Source organism: Phocoena phocoena, chromosome 2 (genome assembly GCF_963924675.1).
Source record: "Phocoena phocoena chromosome 2, mPhoPho1.1, whole genome shotgun sequence".
Taxonomy (NCBI): domain Eukaryota; kingdom Metazoa; phylum Chordata; class Mammalia; order Artiodactyla; family Phocoenidae; genus Phocoena; species Phocoena phocoena.
Window position 1 is genome coordinate 126,753,627 of NC_089220.1, and position 25,000 is coordinate 126,778,626.

At 37.4% G+C, this 25,000-nt stretch overlaps 1 protein-coding gene across 2 annotated transcripts in view; it reads right to left on the minus strand.

The window, feature by feature from the left end:
• LRRC28 (leucine rich repeat containing 28) overlaps nt 1-25,000 on the minus strand; it is a 187,100-nt gene that overhangs the window by 155,074 nt on the left and 7,026 nt on the right. For both annotated transcript variants that reach the window (XM_065871899.1, XM_065871900.1), the window contains exon 2: nt 9,568-9,608. In XM_065871899.1, the coding sequence (XP_065727971.1) occupies nt 9,568-9,608 (41 nt within the window). The remainder of the gene's footprint in view (nt 1-9,567; nt 9,609-25,000) is intronic.

The following is a 25,000-nucleotide window of genomic DNA, read 5'->3' on the forward strand; positions in this document are numbered from 1 at the left end:
AATAGAACTGAACAGTGTGTCAGTGATTATGGGACCATATTAAACTAACAAACATGTAAGAGTCCCAGAAGCAAGGACCAGAGATAAGGGTATAGAAATAAATATCTAAAGAAATATGTTTTTAAAAATCCAAATTTGATGCAAACTATAAAGACACAAACCCAAGAAGCTCAATGAATGTCAAGGATAAAGAAAAAGAAAACCACAACAAAGTACATCAAAATCAAATCCCTGAAAACCAATAGAAGAATCAGAAATTCTTCAAAGTAGCCCAAGGAAAAAAGACACATTACATACTGATGAAGAAATATAGGAATGTCAGCAGATGTCTCTTCAGAAAGTATGCAAGCCAGAAGACAATAAACACCATGAAAATGTTGAAAGAAAAAAAGTAACTGACAACCAAGAACTCTAATTCCAGAAGGCAAAACATACACATTTCAGAACTATGAAGATGAATGTAAAGCAAAAAACTATACAACTTTTAGAGAAAAAAAGCAGGAGAAAATCTTCAGGGTCTAGGACTAGACAAAGTTCTTAAATTTGACACTAAAAACATGATACATAAAAGCAAAAGTTGACAAAGTGGACCTCATCAAAATGTAAAACTTCTGCTCTACAAAAGAACATGAAAATAGAAGTTATACAGAGGGAGAAAATATTTGTAAACAACCTATACAATCAAGGACTATTTTCTAGAATACGTAAAGAACTCTTAAAACTCTTACAACTAAAGAAAAATATCCAAATAGAAAATGAGCAATAGACATGAACAGACATTTCACTGAAGAAAAGATAAAGATCACAAGTACTTGAAAAGATGTTAAATTAACGTTATAAGCCATTAGAGAAATACAAATTAAAACCATAATTAGATAAAACCACACATGTATCTGAATGACAAAATTTTAAAGTAATGACTACAAAATAATGCAGGTGAAATGTGGAGAAACTGGAACAATCACACATTGCCAGGGGAGAATGTAAAATGGTACAGCCAACCTGGGAAATTATTTGGCAGTTTTTAATGAAACTACAAATTCAGATCAAAAGTGGCAGAGTAAGGACCGCCAAAAATTCTCTTTATTTGTAAAATCAACAATAATATTGGCAAAAATTATCAGAAGCTACATGTACAGAACTCTGGAAATTAACCAAAGACTTGCAGTAATACAGGGAGGTTTATGTAAGAAAAATGGCAAAAATCTCAGTAAGAAGACTAAGCTGTGAACTTTGGGGTATTTTTACTTGCCCCAGTCCTATACCCTACTCTCCACCTCTGCAGAAGCCTGGAAAATCACTTTGCTTTTCACTTCAATTGCAGTAGCCTGGCTAGTACCTAAAGGGGCAGAACCAAGTTGGAGTTCATTTCCAGAGAACTGTCATTTGACTGTCTCATGGATCTCTGAAAGACCCCACTTGCAAGGCTGTTTTTAACTTGATCTGACTAGAAGCTTGCCCAGTACAAAAACCCTTTCCCCAATTGAGATAAATTACAGGCAATTGTTTAACTTCGCTGGTGCCTGAGGCACTAGATAACAGCTGGAGCAAACAATAGACAACCAAAAACCTTAAATGAAAACGTTGGGGAGTTCCTTCCAGAGGAACTTTGAAAAACTCTGACATATTTCTAGAAATCTAGAAGGTCACATGCATGCCCAGAGCTCATGCACATATGCTCAGGAAAGACCCGAGAAGACCCTAAGCTCTCACCTCTGCTGGACTTGAAGTTCTACATAAGAAGTGAAGTCTAAGGCAAAGTTGTCAAGTGCCTAGATGAGAGGGGAAAGCATGCCACAATACATATACAGAGACCCTCAGCAAGGACTGGGAGACTTAGCAGATCCAGGTAGGTAAGGAAATCTCTGCTTGATCATTAGCTGACCACTAAGGTAACTGAGCACAAGAACAACACAAAGATGTCTTGTCTCATCACTTCTATTCAACATTCTATGTTCTAGCCACGGCAACTAAGCAAGAAAAAGAAATAAAAGGCATACAGATCAGAAAAGAAGAAATACAACTCTTTACTGGTAGATGACTTGATCTTATATATAGAAAACCCCAAGGAATTCAACAACAAAAAAGAGCTAATGAATGAATTTGGCAAGGTTGGAGGATATAATATCAATATACAAAAATCAACTGTATTTTTATATACTAGGTACTGAACAATTCTAAAGTGAAAATAAGAATATAGTTCTTGGGCTTCCCTGGTGGTGCAGTGGTTGAGAGTCCACCTGCCAATGCAGGGGACACGGGTTCGTGCCCCAGTCCGGGAAGATCCCACATGCCATGGAGCGGCTGGGCCCGTGAGCCATGGCCGCTGAGTCTGCGCGTCTGGAGCCTGTGCTCCGCAACGGGAGAGGCCACAACAGTGAGAGGCCCGCGGAAAAAAAAAAAAAGAAGAAGAAGAATATAGTTCTATGTACAATAGCATCAAAAAGAATAAATCTAACAGAAGAAATTCAGCATTTTTACACTGAAAAGTGTTCAGTGTTCAAATTTTAAAACTGTTGAAGGAAACTGAGACCTAAATAAATAGAAAGATATTCCACATTCAAAAATTAGAAGACATAATACTGTTAAGATGGCAATACTCCACAAACTGATCTAAAGATTCAGTGTAGTTGTTATCAACAAGCACATTTGGCGTTTTTTTCTTTTTTTTTTTGCATGAACTGACAAGTGGATCTTAAAATTCACATGGAAATGCAAGGGATTTAGAATAGCTAAAACAATTTTGAAAAATAAGGATAATGTTGGAGGATCCATACTTCTCAATTTCAAAACTCACTACAAAGCTAGAGTAATCAAGTCTCCATGGTACTGGCAAAAAGATAAAACATACAGATCAATGAAACAGAAGTGAAAATCCAGAAACATGCCCATGTGTCTATGGTCAACTGATTTTTAACAAACATGCCAAGACAATTCAATGGGGAAAAGAGTAGCCTTCTCAATAAATGGTGGTGAGATAACTGGATATCCCATGCAAAAACAGAACATAGACTTCTACATCATATCATATGCAAAAATTAACTCAAAATGGATCAAAGACCTAAATGTAAGAGCTAAAATTATACAACTCAAATAAGAAAAGAGGGATAAATCTTCATGACATTGGATTAGAAAGTTTCTCAGACATGACAACAAAACACAAGCAACCAAATAAAAATTTATCAAGAAAGTGAAAGATAAACCACAGAATGGGAGAAAATATTTGCAAATCATATATATCAGGGGTCCCCAACCCCCAGGCCACAGACCGGTACTAGTCAGTGCCCTATTAGGAACCAGGCCGCACAGCAGGAGGTAAGCGACAGGTGAGCAAGAGAAGCTTCATCTGCCGCTCCCCACTGCTCCCCATCGCTTGCATCACCACCTGAACCACCTGCCCCCACCCCGTCCGTGGAAAAATTGTCTTCCCCAAAACCAGTCCTTGATGCCAAAAAGGTTGGGGACTGCTGATATATATGATAAGGGTCTGGTATTCCAAATACATAAAACACTCTTAGATAATAATTTTTAAATGGACAGCAGATTTGAATAGATTTCCCCAAAGAAAATATACAAATGGCCAATAAGCACAGGAAAAGACATCATTAGTCATTAGAAAAATACAAATGAAAACTACAAGATACCAGTTCACACCTATTAGGGAGTTATAAGGAATTGGGGGAGGGGAACGACTATTGATGGGTTTCTTTTGGGGTGATCGAAAATGTTCTGGATTAGACAGTGATAATGGTTGCTCAACCTTGTTTATATACCAAAACCACTGAACCATAAACTTTAAAAGTGTATGATTAAAATTTTATGGTATGGAAATTATATCTCAATTTAAAAAATGAAACATGCAATTTCCATGTGACTCAGCAATTACATTCTTAAGCATTTATCACAGAGAAATGAAAACTTATTCACACACAAAAAAACATGTATATGAATGTTCATAGCAGCTAAAATTTCATAATAGCTAAAAACTGGAAACAACCAATATGTCCTTCAATAAGTGAGTGGATGAACAAACTCCATTACATCCATACTGTGAAATATAACCCAACAACATAAAGGAACTATTGGTACATGCAACAACTTAAATAGATCTCAAGGAAATTATGCTCAATGAAAAAAAAAGCCAGTCCTGAAAGGTTATATACTATATGATTTATATAACATAACAAATTAAAATGACAAAATCACAGAGATGGAGAACAGAGTCGTAGTTGCCAGGGTTTGGGGGACAGGGGGAATGTGATTATAAAAGGGTAGAAAATGATGAAAACTGAATAATATCAGTGGATTGTAGCAATGTCAATTTCCTGGTGGTGATCTTATACTGTAGTTATACAAGACATGAATACCGGCAGAACCTCAAAGAGTACACAAGGATGTTTATGTATTATTTCTTAAGATTACGTGTGACTACCATTATCTCAAAGTAAAAAGTTTAATTTTTAAAAAAGGAGAAATAAAGACATTTTTCAGGCAAACCAAATCTGAGAGAATATATGAATTAATATTAAAGACTTTTTTTCTCATTTTAAAAGTTCTTTAATTAACAACTTAAATTCAAAATTATAATAGTGTATTTTGCCAGTTATCAATTTTGTCTCTCAGCTCCAAATCTACCTGCTATGCCATATTGGAGCTGGACCCTGTCAAAATTTCTCCTTTGCCAACTGATCTAATGTTAGGCCTAATGTTATCAAAAGAGGGTACTGGAGTGACTCTGCAAGATGAGAGTAGCAGGAAGGCGTTTCCCTTCTGGATCCAGTCCCCTTTCAATTTTTTATTCAGCACACAGCCAAGGCCCAGTAGTCCTCTTGGACAACCTTAAACTACATTCTCAAAGTGACCATGAAGTCACTTTTGTGGCATCTCAGGCTATTATCCTCAGGCCACACTCTCCCTATCCAACAATGCACTCCTATAAAGAACTTCAGCTGGCCTCAAGCAACTGTCTTCCCACCCTGTGGCTACTTGTGCGTTAGCTCTGCCATGCTCTCAGGCAATTGCCTCCTTCCTACCAGTCAGACTGTTTCTAATAGATCAGCTCTACATTACCAACACCGTCCTGCAACAGTGAGCTGATATTACAGATCTGCTCTGGCCTAACCAGATGGCAAGGTTCTTCACAACCAGAGCACTGTATGTTTTGTGGCAGCCACATCTTATTTGAAGAAGTCTAATCTCAGCCTAGGTTTGGGGCTCTCCTAAGTCTTTAGTTCCTTCATTGTCTACTTTCTCTCGGTCCAGATCTACTTTTTTGTACTTACTAATTAATTATGAATACCATGGAGTCCTCTTTTACCTTTTTTAGTAGTTAATAACATTTTACTAGTTAACAATTCTTTATATTAATTCTCCCTGCTTAAATAGGGGTATGGTTTCTATCTCCTAACTGGACCCTGACTGATATATACATGGTTTATACATACATAGATCTATCTCTCTCACAACACTCACACACATGTAAAACATAGGACAGTAGCACAAAGGATAGGAGCGATGAACTGAAAGTATTGATCTAAGGTTCTTATATTAAATGTGAAGGAGTATATTATGTGAAGGTAGATTATAATAGGTTAAAGAAACATAATAAAAACCTTTCAACATTGAAATGAAGTAGAGTTAATAAATCAATAATGGTAGTAAAATTTAATCCTAAATAACACAAAAATAATTTAAAGAAGAAAAGTAAAGAGGGAAAAAATAACAAAGAACAACTGGGACAAACAGAAGACAAACTGTTAAGTTGGTGAACTTAAATTCAATCATATCAGTAATCATATTAAACATAAACAGTCTAAACACTCCAGTTAAATGAGCCAGACTGTTAGACTGGTCAAAATCAAAGAACCAACTAATGTTGACCTCAAGAAACCCACTTGAGTTATAAAGGCAGAAACAGATTAAAATAAAAGAATGCAAGTTCTAATTCTAGTACAGCAGAATAAACTCCTACTGGACCAATCCTCTGGCAACTAAAACACTGAACAACACACACAGACAAAATGAACCTAAGGCACTGCAAGAGTAAACAAAAAAGCCAATTCTGAAGGAGAGTCAAAACTTATAAGAAAGAATGGCACTGGGTGATTCTGGGTTTCATTAAAAAAAAAAAAAGCATTTAGTCTAAGGAAGGATACAGTTATCACAAAAAAATGGCTAAAATTCCAATAGAAAACTGCAGTGTTGCTAGCCTAAAGGAGGACAGAGTTCAGGGCAACCATGGCCCCTGACAAATAAAGGGAGAATACCAGAAAAAAAAATAAAAGCCAGGGAGGGGAAACCCCAAATCCTATGTATAGACTTTGCCTAAATCAGTGGCTGACTGCAAAACCATTTACATGTGGAAGAAACTACAACTAAAGATAAAAGAACCAGACTGAGATTTCAGCTGCCTTCCAAGAGGCTGTTTACTGCTTGAGTCAAACCAGGTAAATTAATCACTGAAATATTGGGCTGGCCGGAAAGTTCGTTCGGGTTTTTCCATAAGATGTTATGGAAAAACCCAAACAAACTTTCCGGCCAGCCCAATAAAAACATCAACACTCTTTGATGAAATATAACAGATTCCAGTCTCCAAAACATATGTCCTCATTTGTCAGAATATAATCTAAAATTACTCAATATATGAAAACCCAGAAAAATGTCAACAACAACAATGGATAGCAACCTCAAGAAAAGACAGCAACCTCAGGAGACAAATACTTTTAAAGGGCTCAAAGAAATAAAAACCGTCAAGTTAGAGTTCAACAGCCATTGTATAGATAATTCAGTGTGGAGTCTTATGGTGCAATCTTCTTCATCTTCATGATTGTTTCACCTTTTTGCCTGAAACCCCCAAGAATTTTTCCTTTAGCTTTAAAGTCTGAAAAAACCTTTGAAAAAATTTCACACCCATTACTAACAAAAAAATCTTGAGAAAATAGGAATTAATAGTGTGGTAAGTAGCCCCTAGGATGGTCCCCAATGATCTCTGCTACCTGGCATTCAGGACCTTGTGTAATAGCCTCCCCTTGAGTGTTCATTAGATCTAGTGGCTCCCTTCTAAAGGACAGATATAGTAACAGTGACAGGATGCCACTTCCACGATTAGGTGAGAAAGAGACTATGGCTCTTGTCTTGCATACCCTCTCTTGCTCTTCTGCTTGCTCACTCTGATGGAAATCAGCTGCCATGTTGTGAGCAACATAACAGAGGCTAAGTGGCAAGGAACTAAAGGAGTTCTCTGGCCAACAGCCAGCTAGGAACTGAGGCCCTCAGTCCAACGAACTGCAAGAAATTAGTTGAATCCTGCCAACAACCACATGAGTGAACACAGAATAGGATCTTTCTTCAGTTGAGCTTTCAGGTAAGTCAGCAGCCCTGGGCAACAATCTTGATTAGAGACTTGAAAGAGACATTGAAGCAAAGGCACCCAGCTAAGCCAAGCCCAGATTCTGGACCTTCAGAAAATATCAGAGAATAAGTGTTTATTCTTTTAAGCACACCTACATTTTAAGCAAGTACATTTTGGGTAATCTGTTAAGCAGCAATAGATTACTAACACAGATGGATATTTACTGAACACAAAAGCATTGTGTTAACTGTAAAGCCAGCATCTTTCTTAGTGGGGAAAACCTGGAGGTATTCCCACTAAGGTCAGAAAGATGACAAGGATGCCCACTACCTCAAGTACAATTTCACACTGCTCTGGAGAAGGACTAGCCAATGCAATCAGAATAGAGAAGATAATTAAAGATTTGGAAAAGAAGAAATAACACTGTCTGTATTTTCAGACATGAGAGTATACCTGGAAAACTCTGGAGAATCAATGATAAAACTAACTCAAACAATAAAAGATTTCAGGAAGGAGCAAGATATAAAGTTAACATGCAAAAACCCATAGTGCTCCTATATACAAAAAAGAGCCAGTTAGAAGATATAACAGATAAGAAAAATCATTTACACAGCAAAAAAATAAATATTTAGGAACAAACTATTAGAAATGTTCAAAATCTATATGAAGAAAAATATAAAGCACCTATTAAGGACAGAAAAGTAGACCTAAAAAAATGTTAAGGCATCCTTGTTCTTGGAAATACACACTGAAGTATTTAAGGGTAAAGAACCACAATGTATGTAACTTTTTCTCAAAAGCTTCAGAAAAAAAATAAATACACATATAATATGTATAAAGAGAATGAAAGCAAAAACTTGATAAAGCAAATGGGGTAGAACATCACCAAAGATGTTTAAATTGAACCTAATCCAGAGGAAACAATCAGACAAATCTAGACATCTACTTCAAAAAGATATTTTGGGGGGAAAATTGGGATAATTTAAAGACGAACTATATATTAGATGATATTATTGAAATAATATTACTTTTCTTAGGCCTAAAAACAATACAGTTATGTGCAAAAACGTCTTTATTCTTAGGAGATACATACTAATGTATTTAGGGGTAAAGTATAATGTGTGTGAGAGAGGGAGAGAAGGAAGGTGGAGGGAGAGAGCGAGAGTAAAGAGAAGGTAGGAAAGGCAAAGAGAGAAAGGAAATGTGGCAAAATGTTAAGTGGTTAAATTTAGGTGAAGACTGAACAGTTGATCCTTGAACAACACGGGTCTGAACTACACAAGTCCATTTATACTCTGATTTTTTTTCAACAAGTACCTACTACAGTTCTACACCATCTGAGGTTGGGTGAGTCCACAGATGTGGAACTGTGGATATGGAGAGCCGACTATAAAGTTATACTTGGATTTTCAACTATGAGGGAGTGGCACCTCTAACCCCCATGTTGTTCAAGAATCAATTGTATGGATGCTCATTGTACTATGCTTTCAACTTTTTTGTTGGTTTGAAATTTTTTAAAATAAAAGGATGGATAAAAAAGAAAACAACAGAGACTCCCGGCTTATAGAGGAAGGTGTAAAGTTAGCTTTCCCTACTTTACCTCCTGAAAATCATACCAAATAATAAAAGGAACAAGGAAAGGTGATGCAAATTCCTCCTTTAACGGAATTAGACAGGTAGAAAGAAAGGGAAATACAAGATATTGAAATTTCTTATCTTCTTTAGTGAACAGATACTTGAAGTTGATGTACTAAAAAACAAAGGTGTAAACATTATTTAGTATTATGGAGGTAAATCATCAACAGATGTAGGATGTAAGGAAGGAGGTTTTACTCTATATTTTAAATCTTTTATAGCATCAGACTGTTTATATCAGTATCACATGTAGTAGTAGTAACAATAATAATAATAAATATTCCCAATTACATGGATTATCCAGAAGGATTCTGTGACAAAGATGCTGCCCCCAGAAAAAATGTATCTTTCATCACCTTCACTACCCTGAAGTAAGATATTTAAAACACAAATTTAAATGGTAAAATACTTTAAAATACTATTGGGTTTAGCAGAACCACAGGTCTACCTACATGAGCACCATGATCATAATACCAAAAAATAATAAATTAATACATTAAAACTGTATTTCCCATTATTTCAAATAACTTAAAATTATGTTCATTCTTGTCTTTTAAAAAAATTTGAATAAGCAGACTCACAGTTCCACAAGGTTTGGAAGCTTCTGAGCAAGGTTTTCTGGCTGAAAATTAAAAACTCAGAATTAAATTTTATTTTTGAAAAATGTATAAACATTTCTAAATAGCTTAAACACAAAGTACTATCTTTTGAAGGGCTGTAAATTTTCAGGAAATGTGAAAATAATAAATCAGCAGGTCTGGGTTTATACTTACATAGACCATACTACAATTTAAATTTATACATTTGAACAGAAACCAGATCTCATACTCCACAATCATGGAAGAAATGAAAATGTTTTTAACAGACACAGACAGAGGGAGTAACACTATGTGACGTCGGAGCCAGAGATTGGAGTGATGCAGCTGCAAAGTCAAGGAACACTGCTGGTAACCTCCAGAAGCTCAGAGAAAGGAACAGATTCTTCCTCAGAGCCACGAGAAGAAACCAACCCAGCCAACACCTTGATTTTGAACTTCTGCCCTCCAGAACTGTGAGACAATCAATTTCTGTTATTTTAAGTCACATAGCCTGTGTAACTTGTTATAGCAGCCCTAAGAAAATAATACCTACCCCCCGCCAAACCAAAATCCCAAATTGCACCTCAGGAGGAAGAAACTAAAATCCCAGGGGGCTGACACCAAAACCTAACCAAACTCAGGATAAAAAGAATAAGCTGGAGCTCAGGTGGTCTAAGGGAGTGTCACATCTGGCCCAAGTTCTAAGTTCGGAGTAGGAGTGTGATGTGGCAGGGATAGGAAACTGGCCACTGGGAGGAGAGGAAGGGAGATGGGTCTAGGTCTCTTACACAGAGTCATAGCTCTGGAAGGACTGGCTATTCCATGAAAAGAATCCTAGAAAAATTCCAGTCGTAGACTGAAAGCAGACTTCTCTCTGCTGGAGGCCCTGGGTAGAAGGAAAAGCCTCCTGTAAGTAACTGAAAGTCAGCCTGCATCTCTCACACATGCACATGCACACAGATACACATAAACACAAAGAAAGGAGTTGTTAAAGCTAAAGGAGCACACTGAGTTAGGAGTAATTTTTTTTTATTCTACATTAAAACATACTGTAGAGTTAAGCCAAATATCAGTAACAAAGAATCAGGAATGACTTTTTAAAAGAAATTATGTCTAACCTGAGGCTTGAAAGACAAATATAAATTATCAGACGTTGCCATGGAGCAGGGAGGAGGAAAGTTCTGGTTAGCTTTGTAGGCACATGAAGCAACATATGAAAAGACAAAAAGAGAGAGAGGTATGTTTGGGAAATCAAAAATATAATTTTTTCTGCTGTAACTCCCCAACAGTACTCATGACAAAAATCTTATATTTTCAAACACCTGTTATAAAAACAATGGTGTCAATAGAAAAACAAAAGTTTGGGGGACTATAAAGTTTTAGATTTGTAACAAATAATTTTTCTGAGAGAAACTTATAAACAGTGATTTTCATTAGGAAAAGGACCAGTGTTGCTATTCTCCATCTACTTTTTTATCATCTGAATCTTTAACAATGAGCATGTATGTCTTTTAAATTAAAAAAAATTAATTTTAAAATGTAGTATTTAAATTGCTACATAATTGAGTAACCAATCATATGATATGCAATTTAGGTTCTAAACACTCAATAAGAGAAATGCCATTAATTTGGTATTTCTGGGCCATCAGGTATGAAGGTATATGATTTTGCAGAGAGTACCAAGGAACAGATCACTAAGGGCTTATATTTTATATTGAGGAAAAACTATTTTTAAAAATCTTGAACACAATGGAAATCCACTAGTTTATTTTAATCAAGGAAATAAAACTATTAATTTCATATAGATATATTGATGTATTTAAATACTTAGCAACAGTATCCCAAGCTACTTACACATATAATATCCTCGCCCTTTTACAATAAAATAGCACTGAATATGAATACTGTTTATGAAGTCAGTGAAACATTTATTGAGTTCCCACTTTTGATAAAACCACATTTTGTTTTCAAATGCTGAATGCTGTGATTCCCTTTCCCCCATATTTCGACATCAATATCTGCAATGAGGTCCTTCATGAATGGTCTTTCCTTGAATGTTGCTCTTGGATCTGTCCAAGTCCCCAAAATGTTTCTTCTAGTACTGGTATCTCGCCTAGTAAGAGGAATATACACTTCCACTTATGGGCATACTTACAAAGCATCCCAGGCAAACTAAAGCACTCTGTGGGTGGTGGAGCGGAGGTAAGAGGCTTAATAGTTGTTCCTCTAAAAAGGAAAGGCTTGTCCAGAAAAGAAGTGGTATTAGACCCTCATCTAGTTTGATCTGCTACAATATCAGTATCATATCTGGCTAACTAAAGGACCCATGGTCATTCTTTCCAGATACCTACTTGTCTCCACCAGACAGTATCGCAATTTTTCCATGACAAACTAGTTACCTCTTTGAGCTATTTAGCTCTACACACAATTAAGCACTGAATAATGTTCCTGCTGCCATTAGTGCATCACTATGTCTTTATTAGTAAGTACCCTGAGTTTTAATTTAAAAATAAGCACACCAACCTTGAGAAAATTGCAGTTCATCAGAATACTGGGTTTTAAAAAACCCCAAAAGCCTGGTAAATAATCAGGCTGCTGCAAAGGCTGTGGCTGACACCTACTGGTGTTCTATAATACATTCTCTGCTATCTAGTGGCACATTTTAGCAATGTAACTGAATAAGATAAGAGAAATATTATACATTTTAATTTTTCTATTTCCATAGTTTATGAAAAGTGGGTAAGAGACTGGACAACTATATGTTAACATCAACATTTTTGTTACTCTGCGGGTAACTAAGCTCTAATGCTGGATTACAGATGCCACACAAACTAGTTTATCTTGATTTATAGGATTTAGTCTATTAAGTTTTAAAATGTTTTTAAATTTTAAAATCCTGATAGACAAAAGTAATACCCTTAGGGCTTCCCTGATGGTGCAGTGGTTGAGAGTCCACCTGCCGATGCAGGGACACGGGTTCGTGCCCCAGTCCGGGAAGATCCCACATGCCGCGGAGTGGCTGGGCCCGAGAGCCATGGCCGCTGAGCCTGCGCGTCCGGAGCCTGTGCTCCGCAACGGGAGAGGCCACAACAGTGAGAGGCCTGCGTACCGCAAAAAAAAAAAAAAGTAATAACCTTAAAGTGCCTTGCAAAACGGTTATTACTAATATTTCCTTCTTTTTCACAATTTTGACATAAAAAAGTTTTAATAAACAACCTGTACCCAAATTCCTTGAGTATGAATACTTCCTACTAAACTACTTAAAAATTGTTTTATAAATTAAGACAAAATTCTCTTCATTAAATCTCATACTATCACTTAACTGAACAATTTTTTCTTTACAAATAATGTAAAGGTAAACTTCAGCAAGCACAGTTAGTATAAAATTTACCTCAAATTTTGAATCAATGATGCTTTACCATGTCCTTTTACGGAGAACTTTGAACCCCCTTAAATGGGAATGTTTTAAAATTGTGTATCTTGGAACAAATATTTCGAATATGTTGCAAACACATGTTCAATCCTGTTCTCTTGTAGTGACTGTGCACTACTTACTTTCTTTTCTTCTCCTTCTGGGCAGCTGGTAGGATTACACTTCTCTCTTCAAGCTCGACGTGGCTAAGTGACTTGCTTTGGTCAATGGAATTATGTCAAAGTAGAGGCCTTAGAGAGCTTGAGCACGAAAGGTCTACAGTGACCTTTATCAGCTTTCATCCCTGAGTAAAGATACCATGAACCAAAGTCCCCGAGAGATCTGAGAGAGTAGTGCAGCATGAATGAGAAATCATTGTGCTGTTACAAACCACTAGGATTCAGGGTTCTGCAAAACCTGCCATCCAGCCTCTAACAACACATTTCAAAGAAGTCATGAATTAAGTGCATAGTTTTTACAGCAGTTATAAAAAGTAGAATAAAGTCAGACTTCTACCTCACACCATATACAAAAGTTAACTAAAAATTAACTAAAAACGGATCAATGACTTATATCTAAGAGCTAAAACCATAAAACTCATAGAAGAAAACATGGGTAAATCTTCACGATCATGGATTTGGCAATGGATTCATAGATATGAAACCAAAAGCAGGAGCAACAATAGAAAAAATAGATAAACTGGACTTCATCAAAATTTTTGTGCATAAAAGGACATTTCAAGAAAGTGAAAAGGCAATATATAGGAGAAAATATCTGCAAATCATATATCCAATGGGGTCTAGCATTCAGAATATATAAAGAACACTTACAACTCAACCACAAAAAACAAACAACCCAATTGAAAACAGGCAAAGGATTTGAAAAGACATTCTTTAAAGAAGATGTGCAAATGGTCAAAAAGCACATGAAAAGACACCCAAATTCATTAGCATTAGGGAAATGCAAATCAAAGCCACAATGAGGTACCACTTCAAAACCACTAGGATAGCCATAATTTGTTAAAAATGTAAAATAACAACTATTGACAAGGATGTGGAGAAACTGGAACCCTTGTACATTGCTGGCAGTAATGTAAAATGGTTCAGCCACCGTAGAAAACAGTTTGGCTGTTCCTCAAAAAGTTAAACATAGAATTGCCATAAGACTCCATAATTCTACTCCTATATATATACCCAAAATAATTAAAAACAGGTACTTAAACATGTACATGTACACCCATGCTCATAGCAGCACTGTTCATAATAACCATAAGGTGGGAACAGCCCAAATGTCCATCAATGGATTAACAGATAAACAAATTATAGTATACTCATACAGTGGAATCTAATTAAGTCATAAGACGGAACGAAGGAATGATACATGCTACCCCTTGGATGAACCTTGAGAACATTTTGCTAAGTGAAAAGAAGCCCTACACAAAAGGTGACATACTGAATGATCCCATTTATACGAAATATCCAAAATAGATAAATCCAGAGAGATAGAACACAGATTGCTGGTTGGAGGGCTGGGGTGTGGAGGAGAGTGGGGAGAAACTGCTTAATGGATAAGGGGTTTTCCTTTGGAGTCATGGATATGTTTGGAGCTAGAAAGAGGTGGTGGTTGTGCAACACTGTGAATATACTAAATGTTACTTAATTTTTCACTTTAAAATGGTTAATTTTACATTATGTCAATTTCACCTCAATTTAATTTTAATAAAGTTAATAAAGTTTTGGTACTGAAGGCAAAAAGTACTTCATTCAAAACCCACCACAACATACTCAACAAGCTTTCTAGTTGGATTAATAATTTGGTGTCACTGCTTCTGGGCAAGCATACAGCAAGGGTTAAATACCATGTGGCTATAGGAGAACAACTAAGGTAAACCTCTTTTACTACCAGGAATATTATTTCATTCCTCCTCCAGTATTTCTCCCTCTTTTATATATGCTATAAGGAGGATCTCTCAGCAGGAAAGTCAGAAGCTCCGGCAGGCTAATGGAAACAGAGAGGAATTAGCAGCACCACCTTTCCTTGTCCACAATAGCAGAAAGGCCGTCCACAGTCCTACTCACCATTTGCTCCCCAATGTCCCTTACCATTTACCCTCTTGTCTCTTGGCTCATTTCCCATTAACTACTCATTTTCCTCTTTTAAAATTTCTCTCCAAATAAACATTAAGCAGACCAAAAAAGCATGAGCCTGTCTTAAACACTTGTCATATTTCCTTGGTGTTTCCGGGAGATAGAAAAACACATCAGATTCTCAATATCTGCATCTACCATCATCAAAATCTCTGATGGTTAAATTCCTTTCTTCTGAAATGAGTGACACAAAGGAATGTTATTAAGTATCATTTTCATTTGAATTATCCTAGAAAGCCTGACACACATTTTGGGAGGAGAGAGATGAGGGGAGGTGCTAGGGAGAGGGAGAAGGGGCAATAAGAAACGTGCTTAAGAGCATTAACAGCTCACTAACCCCTCCTGACAAGGGCTGTGCAATCACTGTTAGGTCAAGGACCACTAGAAGTTACCACTGACATCCTGTTTCCCAGCAAAAATGTAATGACTACACTGGGCAAATAATGAGTAATCTAGTCATAAGCAATACAAAAAGATAATCCCAAACATATGTCAGTGTTTTATGGGAAAGTGCAAATTTTGATTATTTGGATATGAAAGCATAGCATCTTTAGGGTTTTTTGTTTATTTTCTTGGTTCTAAAAGAAAAACAATGAAAAACCATGGCAAATACCCAAATTTCTTGGAATGCATCCATCAAAATAATCACAGATATTTTATGTCCCAAGTTCATTTAAACAAAAATTTCATTGGAAATTCATTGAATACAAGCATTACAAATATTAAAATAAAGTCATTTCAAAAGGGAAGGAAAGGGGAGGAAATTGAGGAAAGGAAAATTTTTCAAAATGTGGACAAGTTCTTTTGTTTCTAAAGTTGTCTTTGAGGTGTCTAAAAAGAATTCTGGGAAAGTTTTTCTTTACAATTCTGTAGCATTAACACAGTGGCAGTTTGACTTTCATGATAAAAATGAGTTGCTACTACCAATTTTAAGGTATTCCTTTTTTTTTCAGTCACTCACACCACTGGTCCAACAGAATTTCTACAATGATGGAAATATTCTCCAGCTACATGACCAATATAGTGGTCACTAGCCACATGTGGCCATTAAGCGCTTAAAATGTAGTTACTGTGACTATAGAATTGAATTTTCAGTATTGTTTTGTTATATCAATAATTTAAACATTAGTACCACACATAACTAGTAGCTATAATGTTAGTGCAAAATTTATATCATTACACTCACTACCAATTTTTCACTTAAAATCAGCTCTTTTAGATATAAAACATAAAAGAACTAAACTAACTGCATGAATGATAAAATTTTTAGATTTATTTTCTTCGAAATGATGAAATATTTGTTTGACATTTATAGAGGCTAAAATTATCACCTTAAAAAATATAAATAAATAAATGTTAAGTATCTGCAAAACACGCCCCAACTAGAGAAGCCCACACACCGCAACTAGAGAAGCCTGCACACCGCAACGAAAAGATCCCGCGTGCCACAATGAAGATCCTGGGTGCCACAACTAAGACCCAACATAGCCAAATAAATAAATATATTTTTTTAATTTTCTGTAAAGTATTAATATTAAAAATATTTGTTTAAAAAGGAAAGCTATATAGATATCATAAACAAGGGTTGAAGATTAGATCATCATATGCCCCCACCTATTTTTATTTTTTAAAAAACCTATTTAATATGCATTCAGTAAGTATGATTTTATAAATGGAATTTTCAAAGCAACAAAAATAGACACAAAAAAGAATACTAAACATTTTTTTCCATAAGGCCAGATCAACCATTTAAAAATATACCTACCCTTTATAATTCTACATGCTTATAATTGCTTATTTTAGGAGGGAATAGTGTTCCAAGCTCAATGTATGATATTTTAAGCACATTACATACATTTTATCTATTTATCTATCTAGAGAGGGAGAGGGAGACACAGAGACTGATTCGATGGGGCTAACATTTAAAAATTGGTATCTAGAGTAAGACGCGGAGATCACCTTCCTCCCCACAGATACACCAGAAATACATCTACGCGTGGAACAACTCCTACAGAGCACCTACTGAACGCTGGCAGAAGACCTCAGACCTCCCAAAAGGCAAGGAACCCCCCACATACCTGGTTAGGGCAAAAGGAAACAGAGACAAAAGGATCGGGACGGGTCCTGCACCAGCGGGAGGAAGCTGTGAAGGAGGAAAAGTGTCCACACACTAGGAAGTCCCTTGGCGGGCGGAGACTGTGGGTGGCGGAGTGGGGGAGCTTCGGAGCCGCGGAGGAGAGCACAGCAACAGGGGTGCAAAGGGCAAAGTGGAGAGATTCCAGCGCAGAGGAAGGGGGCCGACCGGCACTCATCAGCCGAGAGGCTTGTCTGCTCGCCCGCCGGGGCGGGCGGGGCTGGGAGATGAGGCTCCGGGAGGGGACTGGGGTTGGCAGCGTGAACACAGCCTGCAGGGCGTTAGTGCACCGAGGCTAGCCGGAAGGGAGTCCGGGGAAAAAGTCTGGACCTGCCGAAGAGGCAAGAGACTTTTTCTTACCTCTTTGTTTCCTGGTGCGCGAGGAGAGGGGATTAAGAACGCTGCTTAAGGGAGCTCCAGAGACGGGCGCGAGCCGCGGCTAAAAGTGCGGACCCCAGAGACAGACACGAGACGCTAAGGCCGCTGCTGCCGCCACCAAGAAGCCTGTGTGCGAACACAGGTCACTATCCACACCCCCCTTCCGGGGAGGCTGTGCAGCCCGCCACTACCAGGGTCCCAGGATCCAGGGACAACTCCCCCGGGAGAACGCACGGTGCGCCTCAGGTTGGCAACATCACGACGGCCTCTGCAGCTGCAGGCCCGCCCCGCACTCCATGACCCTCCCTACCCTCCCCCTCCCCGGCCTGAGTGAGCCAGAGCCTCCAAATCAGCGGCTCCGTTAACCCCGTCCTGTCTGAGCAAAGCCCTCCAGAGACCTACACGCACAGGCGGGGCCAAATCCAAAGCTGAGCCCCTGGGAGCTGTGAGAACAAAGAAGAGAAAGGGAAATCTCTCCCAGCAGCCTCAGAAGCAGCAGGTTAAAGCTCCACAATCAACTTGATGTACCCTGCATCTGTGGAATACACGAATAGACAACAAATCATCCCAAATTAAGGAGCCGTGTGGATGAAAGGCTCTTGGTGCTGCAGCCAGGAGTTAGTGCTGTGCCTCTGAGGTGGGAGAGCCAACTTCAGGACAGTGGTCCACAAGAGACCTCCCAGCACCACATAATATCAAAAGGCGAAAAACTCCCAGAGATCTCCATCTCACGCCAGCACCCAGCTTCACTCAACGACCAGCAAGCTACAGTGCTGGACAACCTATGCCAAACAACTAGCAAAACAGGAACACAACCCCACCCATTAGCAGAGAGGCTGCCCCAAATCATAATAAGTCTACAGACAGCCCAAAACACACCACCAGACGTGGACCTGCCCACCAGAAAGACAAGATCCAGCCTCATCCACCAGAACACAGGCACTAGTCCCCTCCACCAGGAAGCCTACACAACCCACTGAACCAACCTTAGCCACTGGGGACAGACACTAAAAACAACAGGAACTACGAAACTTCAGCCTGCAAAAAGGAGACCCCAAACACAGTAAGATAAGCAAAATGAAAAGACAGAAAAACACACAGCAGATGAAGAAGCAAGATAAAAACACACCAGACCTAACAAATGAAGAGGAAATAGGCAATCTACTTGAAAAAGAATTCAGAATAATGATAGTAAAGATGATCCAAAATCTTGGAAATAGAATAGACAAAATGCAAGAAACAGTTAACAAGGACCTAGAAGAACTAAAGATGAAACAAACAATGATGAACAACACAATAAATGAATGAAAAATACTCTAGATGAGATCAATAGCAGAATAACTGAGGCAGAAGAACGGATAAGTGACCTGGAAGATAAAATAGTGGAAAAAACTAATGCAGAGCAGAACAAAGAAAAAAGAATGAAAAGAACTGAGGACAGTCTCAGAGACCTCTGGGACAACATTAAACGCACCAACATTTGAATCATAGTAGTTCCAGAAGAAGAAGAGAAAAAAAAGGGACTGAGAAAATATTTGAAGAGATTATAGTTGAAAACTTCCCTAATATGGGAAAGGAAATAGTTAATCAAGTCCAGGAAGCACAGAGAGTCCCATACAGGATGAATCCAAGGAGAAATATGCCAAGACACATATTAATCAAACTGTCAAAAATTAAATACAAAGAAAGCATATTAAAAGCAGCAAGGGAAAAACAACAAATAACACACAAGGGAATCCCCATAAGGTTAACAGCTGATCTTTCAGCAGAAACTCTGCAAGCCAGAAGGGAGTGGCAGGACATATTGAAAGTGTTGAAGGAGAAAAACCTGCAACCAAGATTACTCTACCCAGCAAGGATCTCATTCAGATTTGATGGAGAAATTAAAACCTTTACAGACAAGCAAAAGCTGAGAGAGTTCAGCACCACCAAACCAGCTCTACAACAACTGCTAAAGGAACTTCTCTAGGCAAGAAACACAAAAGAAGGAAAAGACCTACAATAACGAACCCAAAGCAATTAAGAAAATGGGAATGGGAACATACATATCGATAATTACCTTAAATGTAAATGGACTAAATGCTCCCACCAAAAGACACAGACTGGCTGAATGGATACAAAAACTAAACCCATATATTTGCTGTCTACAAGAGACCCACTTCAGACCTAGAGACACATACAGACTGAAAGTAAGGGGATGGAAAAAGGTATTTAATGCAAATGGAAATCAAAAGAAAGCTGGAGTAGCAATTCTCATATCAGACAAAATAGACTTTAAAATAAAGACTATTAGAAGAGACAAAGAAGGACACTACATAATGATCAAGGGATCGATCCAAGAAGAAGATATAACAATTGTAAATATTTATGCACCCAACATAGGAGCACCTCAATACATAAGGCAAATACTAACAACCATAAAAGGGGAAATCGACAGTAACACATTCATAGTAGGGGACTTTAACACCCCACTTTCACCAATGGACAGATCATCCAAAATGAAAATAAATAAGGAAACAAGTTTTAAATGATACATTAAACAAGATGGACTTAATTGATATTTATAGGACATTCCATCCAAAAACAACAGAATACACATTTTTCTCAAGTGCTCATGGAATATTCTCCAGGATAGATCATATCTTGGGTCACAAATCAAGCCTTGGTAAATTTAAGAAAATTGAAATTGTATCAAGTATCTTTTCTGACCACAATGCTATGAGACTAGATATCAATTACAGGAAAAGATCTGTAAAAAATACAAACACATGGAGGCTAAACAATACACTGCTTAACAACGAAGTGATCACTGAAGAAATCAAAGAGGAAATCAAAAAATACCTAGAAACAAATGACAATGGAGACACAATGACTCAAAATCTATGGGATGCAGCAAAAGCAGTTCTAAGAGGGAAGTTTATAGCAACACAATCCTACCTTAAGAAACAGGAAACATCTCGAATAAACAACCTAACCTTGCACCTAAAGCAATTAGAGAAAGAAGAACAAAAAAACCCCAAAGTTAGCAGAAGGAAAGAAATCATAAAAATCAGATCAGAAATAAATGAAAAAGAAATGAAGGAAACGATAGCAAAGATCAATAAAACTAAAAGCTGGTTCTTTGAAAGGATAAACAAAATTGATAAACCATTAGCCAGACTCATCAAGAAAAAAAGGGAGAAGACTCAAATCAATAGAATTAGAAATGAAAAAGGAGAAGTAACAACTGACACTGCAAAAATACAAAAGATCATGAGAGATTACTACAAGCAACTCTATGCCAATAAAATGGACAACCTGGAAGAAATGGACAAATTCTTAGAAAGGCACAACCTGCCAAGACTGAATCAGGAAGAAATAGAAAATATGAACAGACCAATCACAAGCACTGAAATTGAAACTGTGATTTAAAGTCTTCCAACAAGCAAAAGCCCAGGACCAGATGGCTTCACAGGCAAATTCTATCAAACATTTAGAGAAGAGCTATCACCTACCCTTCTCAAACTCTTCCAAAATATAGCAGAGGGAGGAACACTCCCAAACTCATTCTACGAGGCCACCATCACCCTGATACCAAAACCAGACAAGGATGTCACAAAGAAAGAAAACTACAGGCCAATATCACTGATGAACATAAATGCAAAAATCCTCAACAAAATACTAGCAAACAGAATCCAACAGCACATTAAACGGATCATACACCATGATCAAGTGGGGTTTATTCCAGGAATGCAAGGATTCTTCAATATACGCAAATCAATCAACATGATACACCATATTAACAAATTGAAGGAGAAAAACCATATGATCATCTCAATAGATGCAGAAAAAGCTTTTGACAAAATTCAACACCCATTTATGATAAAAACCCTGCAGAGAGTAGGCATAGAGGGAACTTTCCTCAACATAATAAAGGCCATATATGAGAAACCCACAGCCAACATCGTCCTCAATGGTGGAAAACTGAAAGCATTTCCACTAAGATCAGGAACAAGACAAGGTTGCCACTCTCACCACTCGTATTCAACATAGTTTTGGAAGTTTTAGCCACAGCAATCAGAGAAGAAAAGGAAATAAAAGGAATCCAAATCGGAAAAGAAGAAGGAAAGCTGTCACTCTTTGCAGATGATATGATACTATACATAGAGAATCCTAAAAATGCTACCAGAAAACTACTAGAGCTAATCAATGAATCCGGTAAAGTAGCAGGATACAAAATTAATGCACAGAAATCTCTGGCATTCCTATACACTAAGAATGAAAAATCTGAAAGTGAAATCAAGAAAACACTCCCATTTACCACTGCAACAAAAAGAATAAAATATCTAGGAATAAACCTACCTAAGGAGACAAAAGACCTGTATGCAGAAAATTATAAGACACTGATGAAAGAAATTAAAGATGATACAAATAGATGGAGAGATATACCATGTTCTTCAATTGGAAGAATCAACATTGTGAAAATGACTCTACTACCAAAAGCAATCTATAGATTCAATGCAATCCCCATCAAACTACCACTGGCATTTTTCACAGAACTAGAACAAAAAATTTCACAATTTGTATGGAAACATAAAAGACCCCGAATAGACAAAGCAATCTTGAGAACGAAAAACGGAGCTGGAGGAATCAGGCTTCCTGACTTCAGACTATACTACAAAGCTACAGTAATCAAGACAGTATGGTACTGGCACAAAAACAGAAATACAGATCAATGGAACAGAATAGAAAGCCCAGAGATAAACCCACGCACATATGGTCACCTTATCTTGATAAAGGAGGCAGGAATGTACAGTGGAGAAAGGACAGCCTCTTCAATAAGTGGTGCTGGGAAAACTGGACAGCTACATGTAAAAGTATGAGATTAGAACACTCTCTAACACCATACACAAAAATAAGCTCAAAATGGGTAAAAGACCTAAATGTAAGGCTAGAAACTATCAAACTCTTAGAGGAAAACATAGGCAGGACACTCTATGGCATAAATCACAGCTAGATCCTTTTTGACCTACCTCCTAGAGAAATGGAAATAAAAACAAAAATAAACAAATGGGACCTAATGAAACTTGAAAGCTTTTGCACAGCAAAGGAAACCATAAGAAGACCAAAAGACAACCCTCAGAATGGGAGAAAATATTTGCAAATGAAGCAACTGACAAAGGATTAATCTCCAAAATTTATAAGCAGCTCATGCAGCTTAAAAACAAACAATCCAATCCAAAAATGGGCAGAAGACCTAAATAGACATTTCTCCAAAGAAGATATACAGACTGCCAACAAACACATGAAAGAATGCTCAACATCACTAATCATTAGAGAAATGCAAATCAAAACTACAATGAGATATCATCTCACACCAGTCAGAATGGCCATCATCAAAAAATCTAGAAACAATAAATGCTGGAGAGGGTGTGGAGAAAAGGGAACCCTCTTACACTGTTGGTGGAAATGTAAGTTGATACAACCACTGTGGAGAACAGTATGGAATTTCCTTAAAAACCTACAAATAGAACTACCATATGACCCAGCAATCCCACTACTGGGCATATACCCTGAGAAAACCATAATTCAAAAAGAGTCATGTACCAAAATGTTCATTGCAGCTCTATTTACAATAGCCCAGAGATGGAAACAACCTAAGTGTCCATCATTGGATGAATGGATAAAGAAGATGTGGCTCATATATACAATGGAATATTACTCAGCCATAAAAAGAAACGAAATTGAGCTATTTGTAATGAGGTGGATAGACCTAGAGTCTGTCATACAGAGTGAAGTAAGTCAGAAAGAGAGAGACAAATACCGTATGCTAACACATATATATGGAATTTAAGAAAAAAAATGTCATGAAAAACCTAGACACAGACTTACTAGAGAATGGACTTGAGGCTATGTGGAGGGGGAAGGGTAAACTGTGACAAAGCGAGAGAGAGGCATGGACATATATATACACTACCAAACGTAAGGTAGATAGCTAGTGGGAAGCAGCCGCATAGCACAGGGAGAGCAGCTCGGTGCTTTGTGACCGCCTGGAGGGGTGGGATAGGGAGGGTGGGATAGGGAGGGTGGGGGGGAGGGAGACGCAAGCGGGAAGAAATATGGGAACATATGTATATATATAACTGATCCATTTTGTTGTGAAGCTGAAACTAACATACCATTGTAAAGCAATTATACTCCAATAAAGATGTTAAAATGAAAAAAAAAATAAAAAATTAAAAAAATAAAAATTTGTATCTCACTCAGTGCACAGGTACCTCATTTTTAGTATAGTGAATGCTTGAAAATGAATTTAAACTTGTGGAAACATATACAAAGTAATGGCTTCTGAGTCTTCTGCTTGTACACAGAATCCCTCAAGTGGACAAGGATATGGTCTAGTGTTAGATAAAGATCTGTATCCCTGCCCCCTCCTTCTAAACCCTCCCTCCTAATTCCCCAGGCAAAAACTACAAATCACGAAGAATGGGTTAAATCATGTTCCCCACATTTCTTTAAGAAAGTATAGAATGATGCATGTTGTAAAAGTATTTCTATCAAAACAGTTAGACTCACAGTAAAACTCAGAGGTAAACTTCAAAGAGGTAACTAGGAAAACTCACCTAACATGGAACACCTCATTGCTCCACAGTGGCTAAATGTGGTTAAATTTTAACTACATGGTGCTAGGCTAGAAACAGGTCATCAATAAATAACCTGCAGAATTAAAAAAGCAATACTGACTGGACTACAAATTAGAAGACCTGCTTTTTTGCTCTAACTGGCCATAAAAATGACTTTAGACCCATCTACTAACCTCTTCGAAGCTTACTTACCTCAAAAAAGAAAAACTGCCTAAATCATCTATAAAGTTCCATATAGCTTTGAAATTCTATGATTCAACAGAATAAATTATAGATCAGACATTCATTTTCCAAGATATTTCAAATAGTTTGTTAAGTATTTGACAAGGAGCTACTGTCAACCAACCAGTAACAATGAGGAAAAGTCACTTAAATCTGAAAATTCAGTAGGAAAAACAGCTTTGATTTATAACAAAAGCCAAACTTTTCAGGCACAGGTATATTACTGAGACGCGGTACATTTGTAATGAATGTTTTACAGGACTATAAGCATTAAAACATAAACAGAGCATCAGAATGCTTTACCATTTGACATAGTCATTTCCACACATTCAATTTAAGAAATAACTAAGATGTTTTTATACAGAGCTAACTCAAGAACAGAGTATTCACAGTGATTATGGAGGCCCTACACCCTAGCAGCAATGGAAGCTGCAGGGGTCTGACAGATTAGGGGAAAACAAGAAGCCCTTGTGCTGGAATTCAAAATGAACCAATCAAACAGAAACAAAACCATTCCCTC